Genomic DNA, 19732 nt, shown 5'->3' on the forward strand with positions numbered 1-19732 from the left:
ATCTGGACCCGTACAAATCAGCTGGACAATCTGGACCCTACAAATCAGCTGGACAATCTGGAATCGTACAAATCAGCTGGACAATCTGGACCCTACAAATCAGCTGGACAATCTGGACCCCAACAAATCAGCTGGACAATCTGGACCCTTACAAATCAGCTGGAATGGACAGTCTGGACCCTACAAATCAGCTGGGCTAAACAATCTGCACCCCTACAAATCAGCTGGGCATTCTGGACCCCTACAAAACAGCTGGACAATCTGGACCCCTACAAGTCAGCTGGGAAATCTGGACCCTACAAATCAGCTGGACAATATGGACCCGTACAAATCAGCTGGACAATCTGGACCCTACAAATCAGCTGGGCTAAACACTCTGGACCCCTACAAATCAGCTGGGCTGGACAATCTGCACCCTTCAAATCAGCTGGTCAATCTGGACTCCTACAAATCAGCTGGACAATCTGGACCCCTACATATCAGCTGGACAATCAGGACCCTACAAATCAGCTGGACAATCTGGACCCTTACAAATCAGCTGGGCAATATGGATCCCTACAAATCAGCTGGGCTAAACAATCTGGACCCCTACATATAAGCTGGACAATCCGGACCCTACAAATCAGCTGGACAATCTGGACCCCTACAAATCAGCTGGACAATATGGACCCGTACAAATCAGCTGGACAATCTGGACCCTACAAATCAGCTGGGCTAAACACTCTGGACCCCTACAAATCAGCTGGGCTGGACAATCTGCACCCTTCAAATCAGCTGGTCAATCTGGACCCCTACAAATCAGCTGGACAATCTGGACCCCTACATATCAGCTGGACAATCAGGACCCTACTTATCAGCTGGACAATCTGGACCCCTACAAATCAGCTGGACAATCTGGACCCTTACAAATCAGCTGGGCAATATGGATCCCTACAAATCAGCTGGGCTAAACAATCTGGACCCCTACATATCAGCTGGACAATCCGGACCCTACAAATCAGCTGGACAATCTGGACCCCTACAAATCAGCTGGACAATCTGGACCCCTACAAATCAGCTGGGCAATCTGGACCCTTACAAATCAGCTGGACAATCTGGACCCTACAAATCAGCTGGACAATCTGGACCCCTACAAATCAGCTGGGCATTCTGGACCCCTACAAAACAGCTGGACAATCTGGACCCCTACAAGTCAGCTGGGAAATCTGTACCCTACAAATCAGCTGGACAATCTGGACCCGTACAAATCAGCTGGACAATATGGACCCGTACAAATCAGCTGGACAATCTGGACCCTACAAATCAGCTGGACAATCTGGAATTGTACAAATCAGCTGGACAATCTGGACGCTACAAATCAGCTGGACTATCTGGACACCTACAAATCAGCTGGGCAATCTGGACACCTAAAAATCTGCTGGGCAATCTGTACCCCAACAAATCAGCTAGACAATCTGGACCCCTACAAATCAGCTGGAATGGACAGTCTGGACCCTACAAATCAGCTGGGCTAAACAATCTGGACCCCTACAAATCAGCTGGGCTGGACAATCTGGACCATTACAAATCAGCTGGACAATCTGGACCCCTACATATCAGCTGTACAATATGGACCCCTACATATCAGCTGGACAATCTGGACCCCTACATATCAGATGGACAATCTGTACCCCTACATATCAACAGGACAATCTGGACCCCTACAAATCAGCTCGACCATCTGGACCCCTACACATAAGCTGGACAATCTGGACCCCTACAAATCAGCTGGGCTAAACAATCTGGACCCCTACAAATAAACTGGGCAATCTGGATCCCTACAAATCAGCTGGGCTAAACAATCTTGACACCAACAAATCAGCTGGACAATCTGGACCCTACAAATAAGCTGGGCTAAACAATCTGGACCCCTACATATCAGCTGGACAATCCGGACCCTACAAATCAGCTGGACAATCTGGACGCCTACAAATCAGCTGGAAAATCTGGACCCCTACAAATCAGCTGGGCAAATCTGGACCCTTACAAATCAGCTGGAAAATCTGGACCCTACAAATCAGCTGGGCTAAACATTCTGGACCCCTACAAATCAGCTGGGCTGGACAATCTGCACCCTTCAAATTAGCTGGGCAATCTGGACCTGTACAAATCAGCTGGACAATCTGGACCCTACAAATCAGCTGGACAATCTGGAATAGTACAAATCAGCTGGACAATCTGGACCCTACAAATCAGCTGGACAATCTGGACCCCTACAAATCAGCTGGGCAATCTGGACCCCTACAAATCAGCTGGGCAATCTGTACCCCAACAAATCAGCTGGACAATCTGGACCCCTACAAATCAGCTGGAATGGACAGTCTGGACCCTACAAATCAGCTGGGCTAAACAATCTGGACCCCTACAAATCAGCTGGGCTGGACAATCTGGACCCGTACAAATCAGCTGGACAATCTGGACCCCTAAATATCAGCCGGACAATATGGACCCCTACAAATCAGCTGGACAATCTGGAATAGTACAAATCAGCTGGACAATCTGGACCCTACAAATCAGCTGGACAATCTGGACCCCTACATATCAGATGGACAATCTGGACCCCTACATATCAACTGGACAATCTGGACCCCTACAAATCAGCTCGACCATCTGGACCCCTACAAATAAGCTGGACAATCTGGACCCCTACAAATGAGCTGGGCTAAACATTCTGGACCCCTACAAATCAGCTGGGCTGGACAATCTGCACCCTTCAAATTAGCTGGGCAATCTGGACCCGTACAAATCAGCTGGACAATCTGGACCCTACAAATCAGCTGGACAATCTGGAAAAAGTACAAATCAGCTGGACAATCTGGACCCCTACAAATCAGCTGGGCAATCTGGACACCTAAAAATCAGCTGGGCAATCTGTACCCCAACAAATCAGCTGGACAATCTGGACCCCTACAAATCAGCTGGAATGGACAGTCTGGACCCTACAAATCAGCTGGGCTAAACAATCTGGACCCCTACAAATCAGCTGGCCTGGACAATCTGGACCATTACAAATCAGCTGGACAATCTGGACCCCTAAATATCAGCCGGACAATATGGACCCCTACATATCAGCTGGACAATCTGGACCCCTACATATCAGATGGACAATCTGGACCCCTACATATCAACTGGACAATCTGGACCCCTACAAATCAGCTCGACCATCTGGACCCCTACAAATAAGCTGGACAATCTGGACCCCTACAAATGAGCTGGGCTAAACAATCTGGACCCCTACAAATAAACTGGGCAATCTGGATCCCTACAAATCAGCTGGGCTAAACAATCTCGACAACTACAAATCAGCTGGACGATCTGGACCCTACAAATCAGCTGGGCTAAACAATCTGGACACCTACATATCAGCTGGACAATCCGGACCCTACAAATCAGCTGGACAATCTGGACCCCTACAAATCAGCTGGACAATCTGGACCCCTACAAATCAGCTGGACAATCTGGACCCCTACATATCAGCTGGACAATATGGACCCCTACATATCAGCTGGACCATCTGGACCCTACAAATCAGCTGGGCTGGACAAACTGGAACCCTACATATCAGCTGGACAATCTGGACCCCTACATATCAGCTGGACAATCTGGACACTTACATTTCAGCTGGACAATATGGACCCCTACAAATCAGCTGGACAATCTGGACCCCTACAAATCAGTTGGACAATCTGGACCCCTACATTTCGACTGGACAATCTGGACCCCTAAAAATCAGCTGGACAATCTGGAACCTTACATTTCAGCTGGACAATCTGGACCCCCACAAATCAGCTGGACAATCTGGACCCCTACAAATCAGTTGGACAATCTGGACCCCTACATTTCGACTGGACAATCTGGACCCCTAAAAATCAGCTGGACAATCTGGACCCTTACAAATCAGCTGGACAATCTGGAATCCTACAAATCAGCTGGACAATCTGGACCCTACAAATCAGCTGGGCAATCTGGACCCCTAAAAATCACCTGGACAATCTGGAACCCTTCAAATCAGCTGGAGAATCTGGACCCTACAAATCAGCTGGGCTAGACAATCGGGACCCCTATAAATTAGCAGGACAATCTGGACCCTACAAATCAGCTGGGCAATCTGGACCCCTACAAATCAGCTGGACAATCTGGACCCTACAAATCAGCTGGGCTAAAAAATGTGGACCCCTACAAATCAGCTGGGCTGGACAATCTGACCCTACAAATCAGCTGGACAATCTGGACCCTACAAATCAGCTGGGCAATCTGGACCATTACAAATCAGCTGGACAATCTGGACCCTACAAATCAGCTGGGCTAAACAATCTGGACCCCTACAAATCAGCTGGACAACCTGGACCCCTAAATATCAGCTGGACAATCTGGACCCCTACAAATCAAATCAAATGTATTTATATAGCCCTTCGTACATCAGCTGATATCTCAAAGTGCTGTACAGAAGCCCAGCCTAAAACCCCAAACAGCAAGCAATGCAGGTGTAGAAGCACGGTGGCTAGGAAAAACTCCCTAGAAAGGCCAAAACCTAGGAAGAAACCTAGAGAGGAACCAGACTATGTGGGGTGGCCAGTCCTCTTCTGGCTGTGCCGGGTGGAGATTATAACAGAACATGGCCAAGATGTTCAAATGTTCATAAATGACCAGCATGGTTGAATAATAATAAGGCAGAACAGTTTAAACTGGAGCAGCAGCACGGCCAGGTGGACTGGGGACAGCAAGGAGTCATCATGTCAGGTAGTCCTGGGGCATGGTCCTAGGGCTCAGGTCCTCCGAGAGAGAGAAAGAAAGAGAGAAGGAGAGAATTAGAGAACGCACACTTAGATTCACACAGGACACCGAATAGGACAGGAGAAGTACTCCAGATATAACAAACTGACCCTAGCCCCCCGACACATAAACTACCTCAGCATAAATACTGGAGGCTGAGACAGGAGGGGTCAGGAGACACTGTGGCCCCATCTGAGGACACCCCCGGACAGGGCCAAACAGGAAGGATATACCCACACCCACTTTACCAAAGCACAGCCTCCACACCACTAGAGGGATATCTTCAACCACCAACTTACCATCCTGAGACAAGGCTGAGTATAGCCCACAAAGACCTCCGCCACGGCACAACCCAAGGGGGGGGGGCGCCAACCCAGACAGGATGACCACATCAGTGAATCAACCCACTCAGGTGACGCACCCCCTCCAGGGATGGCATGAGAGAGCCCCAGTAAGCCAGTGACTAAGCCCCTGTAATAGGGTTAGAGGCAGAGAATCCCAGTGGAAAGAGGGGAACCGGCCAGGCAGAGACAGCAAGGGCAGTTCGTTGCTCCAGAGCCTTTCCGTTCACCTTCCCACTCCTGGGCCAGACTACACTCAATCATATGACCCACTGAAGAGATGAGTCTTCAGTAGAGACTTAAAGGTTGAGACCGAGTTTGCGTCTCTGACATGGGTAGGCAGACCGTTCCATAAAAATGGAGCTCTATAGGAGAAAGCCCTGCCTCCAGCTGTTTGCTTAGAAATTCTAGGGACAATTAGGAGGCCTGCGTCTTGTGACCGTAGCGTACGTGTAGGTATGTACGGCAGGACCAAATCAGAGAGATAGGTAGGAGCAAGCCCATGTAATGCTTTGTAGGTTAGCAGTAAAACCTTGAAATCAGCCCTTGGTTTGACAGGAAGCCAGTGTAGAGAGGCTAGCACTGGAGTAATATGATCAAATTTTTGGGTTCTAGTCAGGATTCTAGCAGCCGTATTTAGCACTAACTGAAGTTTATTTAGTGCTTTATCCGGGTAGCCGGAAAGTAGAGCATTGCAGTAGTCTAACCTAGAAGTGACAAAAGCATGGATTCATTTTTCTGCATCATTTTTGGACAGAAAGTTTCTGATATTTGCAATGTTACGTAGATGGAAAAAAGCTGTCCTTGAAATGGTCTTGATATGTTCTTCAAAAGAGAGATCAGGCTCCAGAGTAACGCCGAGGTCCTTCACAGTTTTATTTGAGACGACTGTACAACCATTAAGATTAATTGTCAGATTCAACAGAAGATCTCTTTGTTTCTTGGGACCTAGAACAAGCATCTCTGTTTTGTCCGAGTTTAAAAGTAGAATGTTTGCAGCCATCCACTTCCTTATGTCTGAAACACATGCTTCTAGCAAGGGCAATTTTGGGACTTCACCATGTTTCATTGAAATGTACAGCTGTGTGTCATCCGCATAGCAGTGAAAGTTAACATTATGTTTTTGAATAACATCCCCAAGAGGTAAAATATATAGTGAAAACAATAGTGGTCCTAAAAACGGAACCTTGAGGAACACTGAAATTTACAGTTGATTTGTCAGAGGACAAACCATTCACAGAGACAAACTGATATCTTTCCGACAGATAAGATCTAAACCAGGCCAGAACTTGTCCGTGTTGACCAATTTGGGTTTCCAATCTCTCCAAAAGAATGTGGTGATCGATGGTATCAAAAGCAGCACTAAGGTCTAGGAGCACGAGGACAGATGCAGAGCCTCGGTCCGATGCCATTAAAATGTAATTTACCACCTTCACAAGTGCCGTCTCAGTGCTATGATGGGGTCTAAAACCAGACTGAAGCATTTCGTATACATTGTTTGTCTTCAGGAAGGCAGTGAGTTGTTGCGCAACAGCCTTTTAAAATTTTTTGGAGAGGAATGGAAGATTCGATATAGGCCGATAGTTTTTTATATTTTCTGGGTCAAGGTTTGGCTTTTTCAAGAGAGGCTTTATTACTGCCACTTTTAGTGAGTTTGGTACACATCCGGGGGATAGAGAGCCGTTTATTATGTTCAACATAGGAGGTTCAAATCAGCTGGACAATCTGGACCCCTACAAATCAGCTGGACAATCTGGACCCCTACAAATCAGCTGGACAATCTGGACCCTACAAATCAGCTGGGCAATCTGGACCCCTACAAATCAGCTGGACAATCTGGACCCTACAAATCAGCTGGACAATCTGGACCCCTACAAATCAGCTGGACAATCTGGACCCTACAAATCAGCTGGACAATCTGGACCCTACAAATCAGCTCGGCTAAACAATCCGGACGCCTACAAATCAACTGGGCTGGACAATCTGGACCCTACAAATCAGCTGGACAATCTGGACCCTACAAATCAGCTGGGCTAAACAATCTGGACCCCTACAAATCAGCTGTGCTAGACAATCTTGACCCTTACAAATCAGTTGGACAATCCGGACCCCTACAAATCAGCTGGGCTGGCCAATCTGGACCCCTACAAATCAGCTGGACAATCTGGACCTTACAAATCAGCTGGACAATCTGGACCCTACAAATCAGCTGGACAATCTGGACCCTACAAATCAGCTGGACAATCTGGGCCCTATAAATCAGCTGGGCTGGACTATCTGGACCCCTACAAATCAGCTGGACAATCTGGATCCCTACAAATCAGCTGGGCTGGACAATCTGGACCCTACAAATCAGCTGGACAATCTGGACCCTACAAATCAGCTGGGCTAAACAATCTGGACCCCTACAAATTAGCTGTGCTAGACAATCTTGACCCTTACAGATCAGTTGGACAATCCGGACCCCTACAAATCAGCTGGGCTGGCCAATCTGGACCCCTACAAATCAGCTGGACAATCTGGACCTTACAAATCAGCTGAACAATCTGGACACCTACAAATCAGCTGGACAATCTGGACCCTACAAATCAGCTGGACAATCTGGGCCCTATAAATCAGCTGGGCTGGACTATCTGGACCCCTACAAATCAGCTGGACAATCTGGACCCCTACAAATCAGCTGGACAATCTGGACCCTACAAATCAGCTGGACAATCTGGACCCCTACAAATCAGCTGGACAATCTGGATCCCTACAAATCAGCTGGGCTGGACAATCTGGACCCTACAAATCAGCTGGACAATCTGGACCCTACAAATCAGCTGGGCTAAACAATCTGGACCCCTACAAATTAGCTGTGCTAGACAATCTTGACCCTTACAGATCAGTTGGACAATCCGGACCCCTACAAATCAGCTGGGCTGGCCAATCTGGACCCCTACAAATCAGCTGGACAATCTGGACCTTACAAATCAGCTGAACAATCTGGACACCTACAAATCAGCTGGACAATCTGGACCCTACAAATCAGCTGGACAATCTGGGCCCTATAAATCAGCTGGGCTGGACTATCTGGACCCCTACAAATCAGCTGGACAATCTGGACCCCTACAAATCAGCTGGACAATCTGGACCCTACAAATCAGCTGGACAATCTGGACCCCTACAAATCAGCTGGACAATCTGGACCCTACAAATCAGCTGGACAATCTGGACCCTCTCTCGCACTGCTTTGCTTTATTTTGGCCAGGTCGCAGTTATAAATGAGAACTTCTTCTCAACTGGCCTACCTGGTTAAATAAAGGTGAAATAAAAATAAATAACATAAAGTGTGTGTGTGTGTGTGTGTGTGTGTGTGTGTGTGTGTGTGTGTGTGTGTGTGTGTGTGTGTGTATGTGTGTGTGTGTGTGTGTGTGTGTGTGTGTGTGTGTGTGTGTGTGTGTGTGTGTGTGTGTGTGTGTGTGTGTGTGTGTGTGTGTGTGTGTGTGTTGCAGCCGGGGGCATTTGACGTGTTGGATCTGGGACCTGAGAGATGCAACGTCCTCAGCTCCCGAGTCGCACTGGTCAGTAACCTGTAACTCTGACCACAGACCTCAATAACCACTCAGACCTGAAACATGTTGCTCAGTAATAAAACTAAATTATCTCCTTCTCTCTGTCCTTCTCTCTCACTTTCTCTTTTGTTTTCTCTCTCTACTTCTCTTTCTCCTCTCTCCATGTATCTCTCTATCTCTCCCTCTCTCCATCTTTCTTTCTCCATCTCTATCTCTCCATGTCTCTCTATCTCCTCTCTCTCTCCATCTTTCTTTCCCCTTCTCTATCTCTCCATGTCTCTATCTTCTCTCTCCTCTTTTCCCCTCTCTATCTCTCCATGTCTATCTCTTCTCTCCTCTTTCCCTCTCTCTATCTCTCCATCTCCTCTCTCCTCTCTCCTCTTTTCTCACTCTTCTTTCCATATCACTCTCCTCTCTCCTCTTTCCCCCTCTCTATCGCTCCATGTCTCTCCTCTCTATCTCTCTGTCTCTATCTCCTCTCTCCTCTTTCCCCCTCTCTATCTCTCCATGTCTCTATCTCCTCTCTCCATTTCTCTATCTCCTCTCTCCTCGTTCCCCCTCTCTATCTCTCCATTTCTTTATCTCCTCTCTCCTCACTCCCCCTTTCTATCTCATCTTTCCCCCTCTCTCTCTATCTCTCCATGTCTCTATCTCCTCTTTCCATCTTTCTTGCCCCCTCTCTATCTCTCCATGTCTCTATCTCCTCTCTCCTATTTCCCGCTCTCTGTCTCTCCATGTCTCTATCTCCTCTCTCCACTTTCCCGCCCCCTCTCTATCTCTCCATGTCTCTATCTCCTCTCTCCTCTCTCCCCTTTTCTCTCTCCTCTTACCCCCTCTCTCTATCTCCTCATCTCTCCATGTCTCTATCTCCTCTTTTCCCCTCTCTCTCTATCTCTTCATGTCTCTATCTCATCTCTCCTCTCGCCCCTTCTCTCTCTATCTCTCTATGTCTCTCTCCTTCTCTTTTATATCTCTCACTATCGTCTCTCTGGTGCTGCACGCGAGGTCCATAGTAAGTGTTCCTAACAGAGAACAAACACCTAGTCACCATACTAACTTACACTGTCTGCCGTCATCATAGTAACACCAACTATAGTTACAATAATGACTAACACTGACTGCATTTACAAATGACAACCCCAATGTGTTTATTATGACTACTCACTAGACTCTCTCCCCCTCCTCCTCCTCTCCCTCCTCCCCCTCCTCACTGTCTCCTCTCACCTCTAAATGTCTCCTCTTCCTCCTCTCACTGTCTCCTCCTCGTCCTCTCACTGTCTCTTCCTCCTCCCCCTGTTTCCTCCTCCTCCTCTCACTGTCTCCTCCTCCTCCTCTCACTGTCTCATCCTCCTCCTCTCACTGTCTCCTCCTCCTCTCACGGTCTCCTCCTCCTCCTACCAATTACTCCTCCTCCTCCTCAATCCAGACCAGAACGCTGACCACTACAAGAGAGAGGTAAACATCTCAACATAACAAATACTGTTTCTAATACCGGTATAACAAACAAACATTCTTCTGACCGTGTTTGTGTATGTGTGTGTGTGTTTGTGTGTGTTTGTGTGTTTGATGGTTACAGATTGAACACAGTAGAAGAGCTCTGGGGAGAAACCGTGTCAAGTCCTCCATCTGTCTTGAGAGGTATGTTACAAAAACACAGCTTGGTCCCCCGTGATACAAGTTAGTATTTGATGTCCATCCATGTCAGAGGATGTTGGGGGATGACGTGAAACCGGCCACTAGGGGGGCTGTTACCTTCAAGTAGGTTTGGGTGTTTCTAGGGTGTTGGGACGGGGATGGTGGATAGTGTGCTTGTTAATTCCTAACCTTAACCATTATGTTACCTTCAAGTAGGTTTGGGTGTTGGGATGGGGATGGTAGACATAAGCATTTGCCTCTGATTCCAAAGATTGCAAGCTTAAATCCAGCAATAGCAAGTTGTTTTTGATATTTTAGTTTAAAGACAGAGTGATGTGATATCCCAAACCTTAATATCTAACCCTAACCTTGACCAGTCAGTTAATACCTGACCTTAACACCTAACCTTAACCATTCAGTTAATACCTAACCTTAATACCTAACCTTAACCATTCAGTTAATACCTAACCTTAACCAGTCAGTTAATACCTAGCCTTAATACCTAACCTTAACCATTCAGTTAATACCTAACCTTAACCATTCAGTTAATACCTAACCTTAACCAGTCAGTTAATACCTAACCTTAACCATTCAGTTAATACCTAAACTTAACCAGTCAGTTAATACCTAACCTTAACCATTCAGTTAATACCTAACCTTAACCATTCAGTTAATACCAAACCTTAATACCTAACCTTAACCATTCAGTTAATACCTAACCTTAATACCTCACCTTAACCATTCAGTTAATACCTAACCTTAACCATACAGTTAATACCTAACCTTAACAATGCAGTTAATACCTAAACTTAACCATTCAGTTAATACCTAACCTTAATACCTAACCTTAACCATTCAGTTAACACCTAACCTTAATACCTAACCTTAACCATTCAGTTAATACCTAACCTTAACCATACAGTTAGTACCTAACCTTAATAACTAACCTTAACCAGTCAGTTAATACCTAACCTTAACCCTTCAGTTAATACCTAACCTTAATATCTAACCTTAACCATTCAGTTAATACCTAACCTTAATATCTAACCTTAACCATTCAGTTAATACCTAACCTTAATACCTAACCTTAACCATGCAGTTAATACTTAACCTTAATACCTAACCTTAACCATGCAGTTAATATCTAACCTTAACCATGCAGTTAATACTTAACCTTGATATCTAACCTTAACCATTCAGTTAATACCTAACCTTAATACCTAACTTAACCATTCAGTTAATACCTAACCTTAATCAGTCAGTTAATACATAACCTAAATACCTAACCTTAACCATTCAGTCAATACCTAACCGTAATATGTAACCTTAACCATTCAGTTCATACCTAACCTTAACCATTCAGTTAAAACCTAACCTTAACCATTCAGTTAATACCTAACTTTAATACCTAACCTTAACCATGCAGTTAATACCTAACCTTAACCAGTCAGTTAATACCTAACCTTGATATCTAACCTTAACCATTCAGTTAATACCTAACCTTAACCATGCAGTTAATACCTAACCTTAACCATTCAGATAATACCTAACCTTAACCAGTCAGTTAATACATAACCTAAATACCTAACCTTAACCATTCAGTCAATACCTAACCGTAATATGTAACCTTAACCATTCAGTTCATACCTAACCTTAACCACTCAGTTAAAACCTAACCTTAACCATTCCGCTAATACCTAACCTTAATACCTAACCTTACCATTCAGTTAATACCTAAGCTTAACCATTCAGTTAATACCTAACCTCAATATCTAACCTTAACCATTCAGTTAATACCTAACCTTAACCATGCAGTTAATACCTAACCTTAACCATTCAGATAATACCTAACCTTAATATCTAACCTTAACTTTTCAGTTAATACCTAACCTTAACCATTCAGTTAATACCTAACCTTAATACCTAACCTTAACCATGCAGTTAATATCTAACCTTAACCATGCAGTTAATACCTAACCTTGATATCTAACCTTAACCATTAAGATAATATCTAACCTTAATACCTAACTTAACCATTCAGTTAATACCTAACCTTAACCAGTCAGTTAATACCTAACCGTAATACCTAACCTTAACCATTCAGTAAATACCTAACATTAACCATTCAGTCAATAACTAGCCTTAACCATTCAGTTAATACCCAACCTTAACCATTCAGTTCATACTTAACCTTAATACCTAACCTTAACCATGCAGTGAACACCTAACCTTAGCCATTCAGTTAATACCTAACCTTAACCATTAATTTAATACCTAACCTTAACCATTCAGTTAATACCTAACCTTAACCAGTCAGTTCATACCTAACCTTAATACCTAACCTTAACCGTTCAGTTAATACCTAACCTTAATACCTAACCTTAACCATTCAGTTAATACCTAACCGTAATATGTAACCTTAACCATTCAGTTCATACCTAACCTTAACCATTCAGTTAAAACCTAACCTTAACCATTCAGTTAATACCTAACTTTAATACCTAACCTTAACCATGCAGTTAATACCTAACCTTAACCAGTCAGTTAATACCTAACCTTGATATCTAACCTTAACCATTCAGTTAATACCTAACCTTAACCATGCAGTTAATACCTAACCTTAACCATTCAGATAATACCTAACCTTAACCAGTCAGTTAATACATAACCTAAATACCTAACCTTAACCATTCAGTCAATACCTAACCGTAATATGTAACCTTAACCATTCAGTTCATACCTAACCTTAACCATTCAGTTAAAACCTAACCTTAACCATTCCGCTAATACCTAACCTTAATACCTAACCTTACCATTCAGTTAATACCTAACCTTAACCATTCAGTTAATAACTAACCTCAATATCTAACCTTAACCATTCAGTTAATACCTAACCTTAACCATGCAGTTAATACCTAACCTTAATATATAACCTTAACTTTTCAGTTAATACCTAACCTTAATACCTAACCTTAACCATTCAGTTAATACCTAACCTTAATATCTAACCTTAACCATTCAGTTCATACCTAACCTTAACCATTCAGTTAAAACCTAACCTTAACCATTCAGTTAATACCTAACCTTAATACCTAACCTTAACCATGCAGTTAATATCTAACCTTAACCATGCAGTTAATACCTAACCTTGATATCTAACCTTAACCATTAAGATAATATCTAACCTTAATACCTAACTTAACCATTCAGTTAATACCTAACCTTAACCAGTCAGTTAATACCTAACCGTAATAGCTAACCTTAACCATTCAGTAAATACCTAACTTTAACCATTCAGTCAATAACTAGCCTTAACCATTCAGTTAATACCCAACCTTAACCATTCAGTTCATACTTAACCTTAATACCTAACCTTAACCATGCAGTGAACACCTAACCTTAGCCATTCAGTTAATACCTAACCTTAACCATTCATTTAATACCTAACCTTAACCATTCAGTTAATACCTAACCTTAACCAGTCAGTTCATACCTAACCTTAATACCTAACCTTACCATTCAGTTAATACCTAACCTTAACCATTCAGTTAATAACTAACCTCAATATCTAACCTTAACCATTCAGTTAATACCTAACCTTAACCATGCAGTTAATACCTAACCTTAATATCTAACCTTAACTTTTCAGTTAATACCTAACCTTAATACCTAACCTTAACCATTCAGTTAATACCTAACCTTAATATCTAACCTTAACCATTCAGTTCATACCTAACCTTAACCATTCAGTTAAAACCTAACCTTAACCATTCAGTTAATACCTAACCTTAATACCTAACCTTAACCATGCAGTTAATATCTAACCTTAACCATGCAGTTAATACCTAACCTTGATATCTAACCTTAACCATTAAGATAATATCTAACCTTAATACCTAACTTAACCATTCAGTTAATACCTAACCTTAACCAGTCAGTTAATACCTAACCGTAATACCTAACCTTAACCATTCAGTAAATACCTAACTTTAACCATTCAGTCAATAACTAGCCTTAACCATTCAGTTAATACCCAACCTTAACCATTCAGTTCATACTTAACCTTAATACCTAACCTTAACCATGCAGTGAACACCTAACCTTAGCCATTCAGTTAATACCTAACCTTAACCATTCATTTAATACCTAACCTTAACCATTCAGTTAATACCTAACCTTAACCAGTCAGTTCATACCTAACCTTAATACCTAACCTTAACCGTTCAGTTAATACCTAACCTTAATACCTAACCTTAACCATTCAGTTAATAACTAAACTTAATACCTAACCTTAACCATTCAGTTAATACCTAACTTTAACCATTCAGTTAATAACTAGCCTTAACCATTCAGTTCATACCTAACCTTAATACCTAACCTTAACTATTCAGTTAATACCTAAACTTAATACCTAACCTTAACCATTCAGTTAATACCTATCCTTAATATCTAACCTTAAGCATTCAGTTAACACCTATCCTTAATACCTAACCTTAACCATTCAGTTAATGCCTAAACTTAATACCTAACCTTAACCATTCAGTTAATTCCTAACCTTAATACCTAACCTTAACCATTCAGTTAATGCCTAACCTTAATCATTCAGTTAATACCTAACCTTAACCATTCAGTTAATACCTGACCTTAGCCATTCAGTTAATACCTAACCTTAACCAGTCAGCTAATACCTAACCTTAATACCTAACCTTAACCGTTCAGTTAATACTTAACCGTAATACCTAACCTTAACCATTCAGTTAATACCTAACCTTAATACCTAACCTTAACCATTCAGTTAATACCTGACCTTAACCATTCAGTTAATACCTAACCTTAACCAGTCAGCTAATACCTAACCTTAATACCTAACCTTAACCGTTCAGTTAATACCTAACCGTAATACCTAACCTTAACCATTCAGTTAATACCTAACCGTAATACCTAACCTTAACCATTCAGTTAATACCTAACCTTAATATCTAGCCTTAATAATCAGTTAATACCTAACCTTAACCATTCAGTTCACACCTATCCTCAATACCTAACCTTAACCTTTAAGTTAATACCTAACCTTAACCATTCAGTTAATACCTAACCTTAACCATTCAGTTAATACCTAACCTTAACCATTCATTTAATACCTAATCTTAACCATTCAGTTAATACCTAACCTTAATACCTAACCTTAACCATTCAGTTAATACCTAACCTTAATACCTAACTTAACCATTCAGTTAATACCTAACCTTAACCATTCAATTAATACCTAACCTTAACCATTCAGTTAAAACCTGACCTTAATCATTCATTTAATACCTAACCTTAACCAGTCAGTTGATAGCTAACCTTAATACCTAACCTTAACTGTTCAGTTAATACCTAACCTTAATACCTAACCTTAACCATTCAGTTAATACCTAACCTGAATACATAACCTTAACCATTCAGTTAATACCTAACTTTAACCATTCAGTTAATAACTAGCCTTAACCATTCAGTTAATACCTAACCTTAACCATTCAGTTAATACCTAAACTTAACCATTCAGTTCATACCTAACATTAATACCTAACCTTACCCATTCAGTTAATACCTAACCTTAACAATTCAGTTAATACCTAACCTTAACCATTCAGTTAATACCTAACCTTAATACCAAACCCTAACCATTCAGTTAATACCTAACCTTAATACCTAATCTTAACCATTCAGTTAATGCCTAATCTTAACCATTCAGTTAATACCTAACCTTAACCATTCAGTTAATACCTTACCTTAACCATTCAGTTAATACCTAACCTTAACCATTCAGTTAATACCTAACATTAATACCTAACCTTAACCATTCAGTTAATACCTAACCTTAACAATTCAGTTAATACCTAACCTTAACCATTAAGTTAACACATAACCTTAACCATTCAGTTAATACCTAACCGTAACCATTCAGTTAATACATAACCTTAACCATTCAGTTAATACCTAACCATAACCATTCAGTTCATACCTAACCTTAACCAGTCAGTTAATACCTTTAATACCTGACCTTAACATTCAGTTAATACCTAACCTTAATACCTGACCTTAACATTCAGTTAATACCTAACCTTAATGTCTAACCTTAACCATTCAGTTAATACCTAACCTTAACCATTCAGTTAATACCTAACCGTAACCATTCAGATTTCATGCCTAAACTTAACACTAAACACGTTGAAATTTGATGTTTGAGAAAATTAGACTGTCTAATGCTGGTAGCACTCACACACACATAAACACAATAATATAAACACACCCACACACACATATAAACACACTCATACACACACACACATATAAACACACACTCATACACACACACTCGCACACACATATACACAGTCACACACACATTCTCACACACACAGACGCACACATATAAACACACTCATACACATATTGTCACACACACAGACACACACACACATACTCAAACACACATATAAACACACACACAGACACACATTCTCACACTCACAAATACACACTCATACACACATACTCAAACACACATATAAACACACACTCATACACACATTCTCACACACACATATACACACAGACACACCTTCTCACACACACATGTAAACACAAACTCATACACACATTCTCACACACACATATACACTCACAAATACACACACATACACACACACACACTCTCTCTCTCTCTCTCTCTCTCTCTCTCTCTCTCTCTCTCTCTCTCACACACACACACACACTCTCTCTATGTCTCTATGAGCCTCTAATGGATGTCTCCTCAGGCAGATTGATGCTAACAGGGTGTGTGTGTGTGTGTGTGTCTGTGTGTGTGTGTGTCTGTGTGTGTGTGTGTGTGTGTGTGTGTGTGCGTGTCTGTCTGTGTGTGTGTCTGTCTGTGTGTGTGTGTGTGTAGCTTCATGAAGTACAGTGAGCAGTACCTCCACCATGACCCCATCATGTCAGGCTGTCTCCCTAGCAACCCCTGGATCTCTGATGACACCTCACACTGGACCATCAACACTGACATGTAAACACACACACACCACACCACACACACACACGCCAACACACACACACACACACACACACACACACCCACCAACACACACACACACTCACCAACACACAAACACGCCAACACACACACACACACACACACACACACACTCACCAACACATAAACACACACACGCCAACACACACACACACACCGCACACGCCAACACAGACACACACATGCCAACACACACACACACCACACACGCCAACACAGACACACACACACACGCCAACACAGACACACACATGCCAACACACACACACACCACAAACGCCAACACAGACACAAACACACACACACGCCAACACAGACACACACACGCCAACACAGACACACAACACACACGCCAACACAGACACACACACGCCAACAAACACACACACACCAACAGACACACACACACACACCAACACAGACACATAAACAGACACACACAAAAACCTACACAGACACAACTAACACTTAAAACATGTGTGTTTATTTGTGCATGTGTTGTGTGTGTGTGGTGTGTGTGTGTGTGTGTGTGGTATGTGTGTGTGGTCTGTGTGTGTGTGTGTGTGTGTGGTCTGTGTGTGTGTGTGTGTGTGGTCTGTGTGTGTGTGTGTGTGTGTGTGTGTGTGTGTGTGTGTGTGTGTGTGTGTGTGTGTGTGCGCAGGGTGGGCACTCCAACCAGGTTGAGAGTGGAGCGCTGGAGTTTCAGCTTCATGGAACTTCTGAACGACTCGATGGGAAGACGAGAGTTTATGATCTACCTGGAGAAAGAATTCAGTGGTGAAACACCACACACACACACACACCACAAACACACACACACACCTCCCCCATTGAGCTCTGCCGTTCTGTCCTGCTGATAGAAACCAGCCGGATGTATATTATCTCTGTTCAGCCAGATTCCAGTCAATATTGATATTCCAGTTCTTCATCTCTTCATCCAAACGGAGGTTAGTGAACTCTGTTCTGATGTCAGGAAGATATCTTCATCCAAACGGAGGTTAGTGATCTCTGTTCTGATGTCAGGAAGATATCTTCATCCAAACGGAGGTTAGTGATCTCTGTTCTGATGTCAGGAAGATATCTTCATCCAAACGGAGGTTAGTGATCTCTGTTCTGATGTCAGGAAGATATCTTCATCCAAACGGAGGTTAGTGATCTCTGTTCTGATGTCAGGAAGATATCTTCATCCAAACGGAGGTTAGTGATCTCTGTTCTGATGTCAGGAAGATATCTTCATCCAAACGGAGGTTAGTGATCTCTGTTCTGATGTCAGGAAGATATCTTCATCCAAAGTGATCTCTAGGTTAGTTCTCTAGTCACGTGTGTGTGCGTGTGTGTGTGTGTGTGTGTGTGTGTGTGTGTGTGTGTGTGTGTGTGTGTGTGTGTGTGTGTGTGTGTGAGTGTGTGTGTGTGTGTGTGTGTGTGTGTGTTTCAGCGGAGAACCTGTGTTTTTGGGTGGCCTGTGAGGACCTGAGACATGGAGAGAGCTCCAAGATCATCCTGAAAGTAGAGGAGGTTTACAAGTAGGTTTACACACACACACACACAGACACACACACACGCACACACACACATGCACACACACACGCCACACACACACACACGCACACACACACGCACACACACACACAGACACACAGACAAGCACAAACAGGTCTACCCATGGAGTAAAACCAACACCATTTTCTAACTTGCAGTGATTTGACTGATAGCTGCTTTATTGAGGAAAGATCGACGTACTGAGTGATGTGGTACTGAGTGATGTGGTATTATGACTGAGTGATGTGATACTGAGAGATGTGGTACTGAGTGATGTGGTACTGAGTGATGTGGTATTATTACTGAGTGATGTGGTACTGAGTGATGTGGTACTATGACTGAGTGATGTGGTACTGAGTGATGTGGTACTGAGTGATGTGATACTATGACTGAGTGATGTGGTACTGAGTGATATGGTACTGAGTGATGTGGTACTGAGTGATGTGGTACTGAGTGATGTGTTATTATGACTGAGTGATGTGGTATTATGACTGAGTGATGTGGTATTATGACTGAGTGATGTGGTATTATGACTGAGTGATGTGGTACTGAGTGATGTGGTACTATGACTGGGTGATGTGGTACTGAGTGATGTGGTACTATGACTGAGTGATGTGGTACTGAGTGATGTGGTACTATGACTGGGTGATGTGGTACTGAGTGATGTGGTACTATGACTGAGTGATGTGGTACTGAGTGATGTGGTACTATGACTGAGTGATGTGGTATTATGACTGAGTGATGTGGTACTGAGTGAGGTGGTACTGAGTGATGTG

General features: G+C 42.7%; 1 protein-coding gene across 1 annotated transcript in view; it reads left to right on the top strand.

Annotated features, from left to right (window-relative positions):
- The window catches only part of LOC110518376 (regulator of G-protein signaling 11), a 74306-nt gene that overhangs the window by 36261 nt on the left and 18313 nt on the right, over nt 1-19732 (top strand). The window contains exons 9-14 of the mRNA XM_036973460.1: nt 8648-8716; nt 10139-10162; nt 10284-10345; nt 17277-17390; nt 18079-18194; nt 18853-18940. Of these exons, the coding sequence (XP_036829355.1) occupies nt 8648-8716; nt 10139-10162; nt 10284-10345; nt 17277-17390; nt 18079-18194; nt 18853-18940 (473 nt within the window). The remainder of the gene's footprint in view (nt 1-8647; nt 8717-10138; nt 10163-10283; nt 10346-17276; nt 17391-18078; nt 18195-18852; nt 18941-19732) is intronic.

The sequence above is a fragment of the Oncorhynchus mykiss genome, unplaced genomic scaffold (assembly GCF_013265735.2).
Source record: "Oncorhynchus mykiss isolate Arlee unplaced genomic scaffold, USDA_OmykA_1.1 un_scaffold_250, whole genome shotgun sequence".
Classification (NCBI taxonomy): domain Eukaryota; kingdom Metazoa; phylum Chordata; class Actinopteri; order Salmoniformes; family Salmonidae; genus Oncorhynchus; species Oncorhynchus mykiss.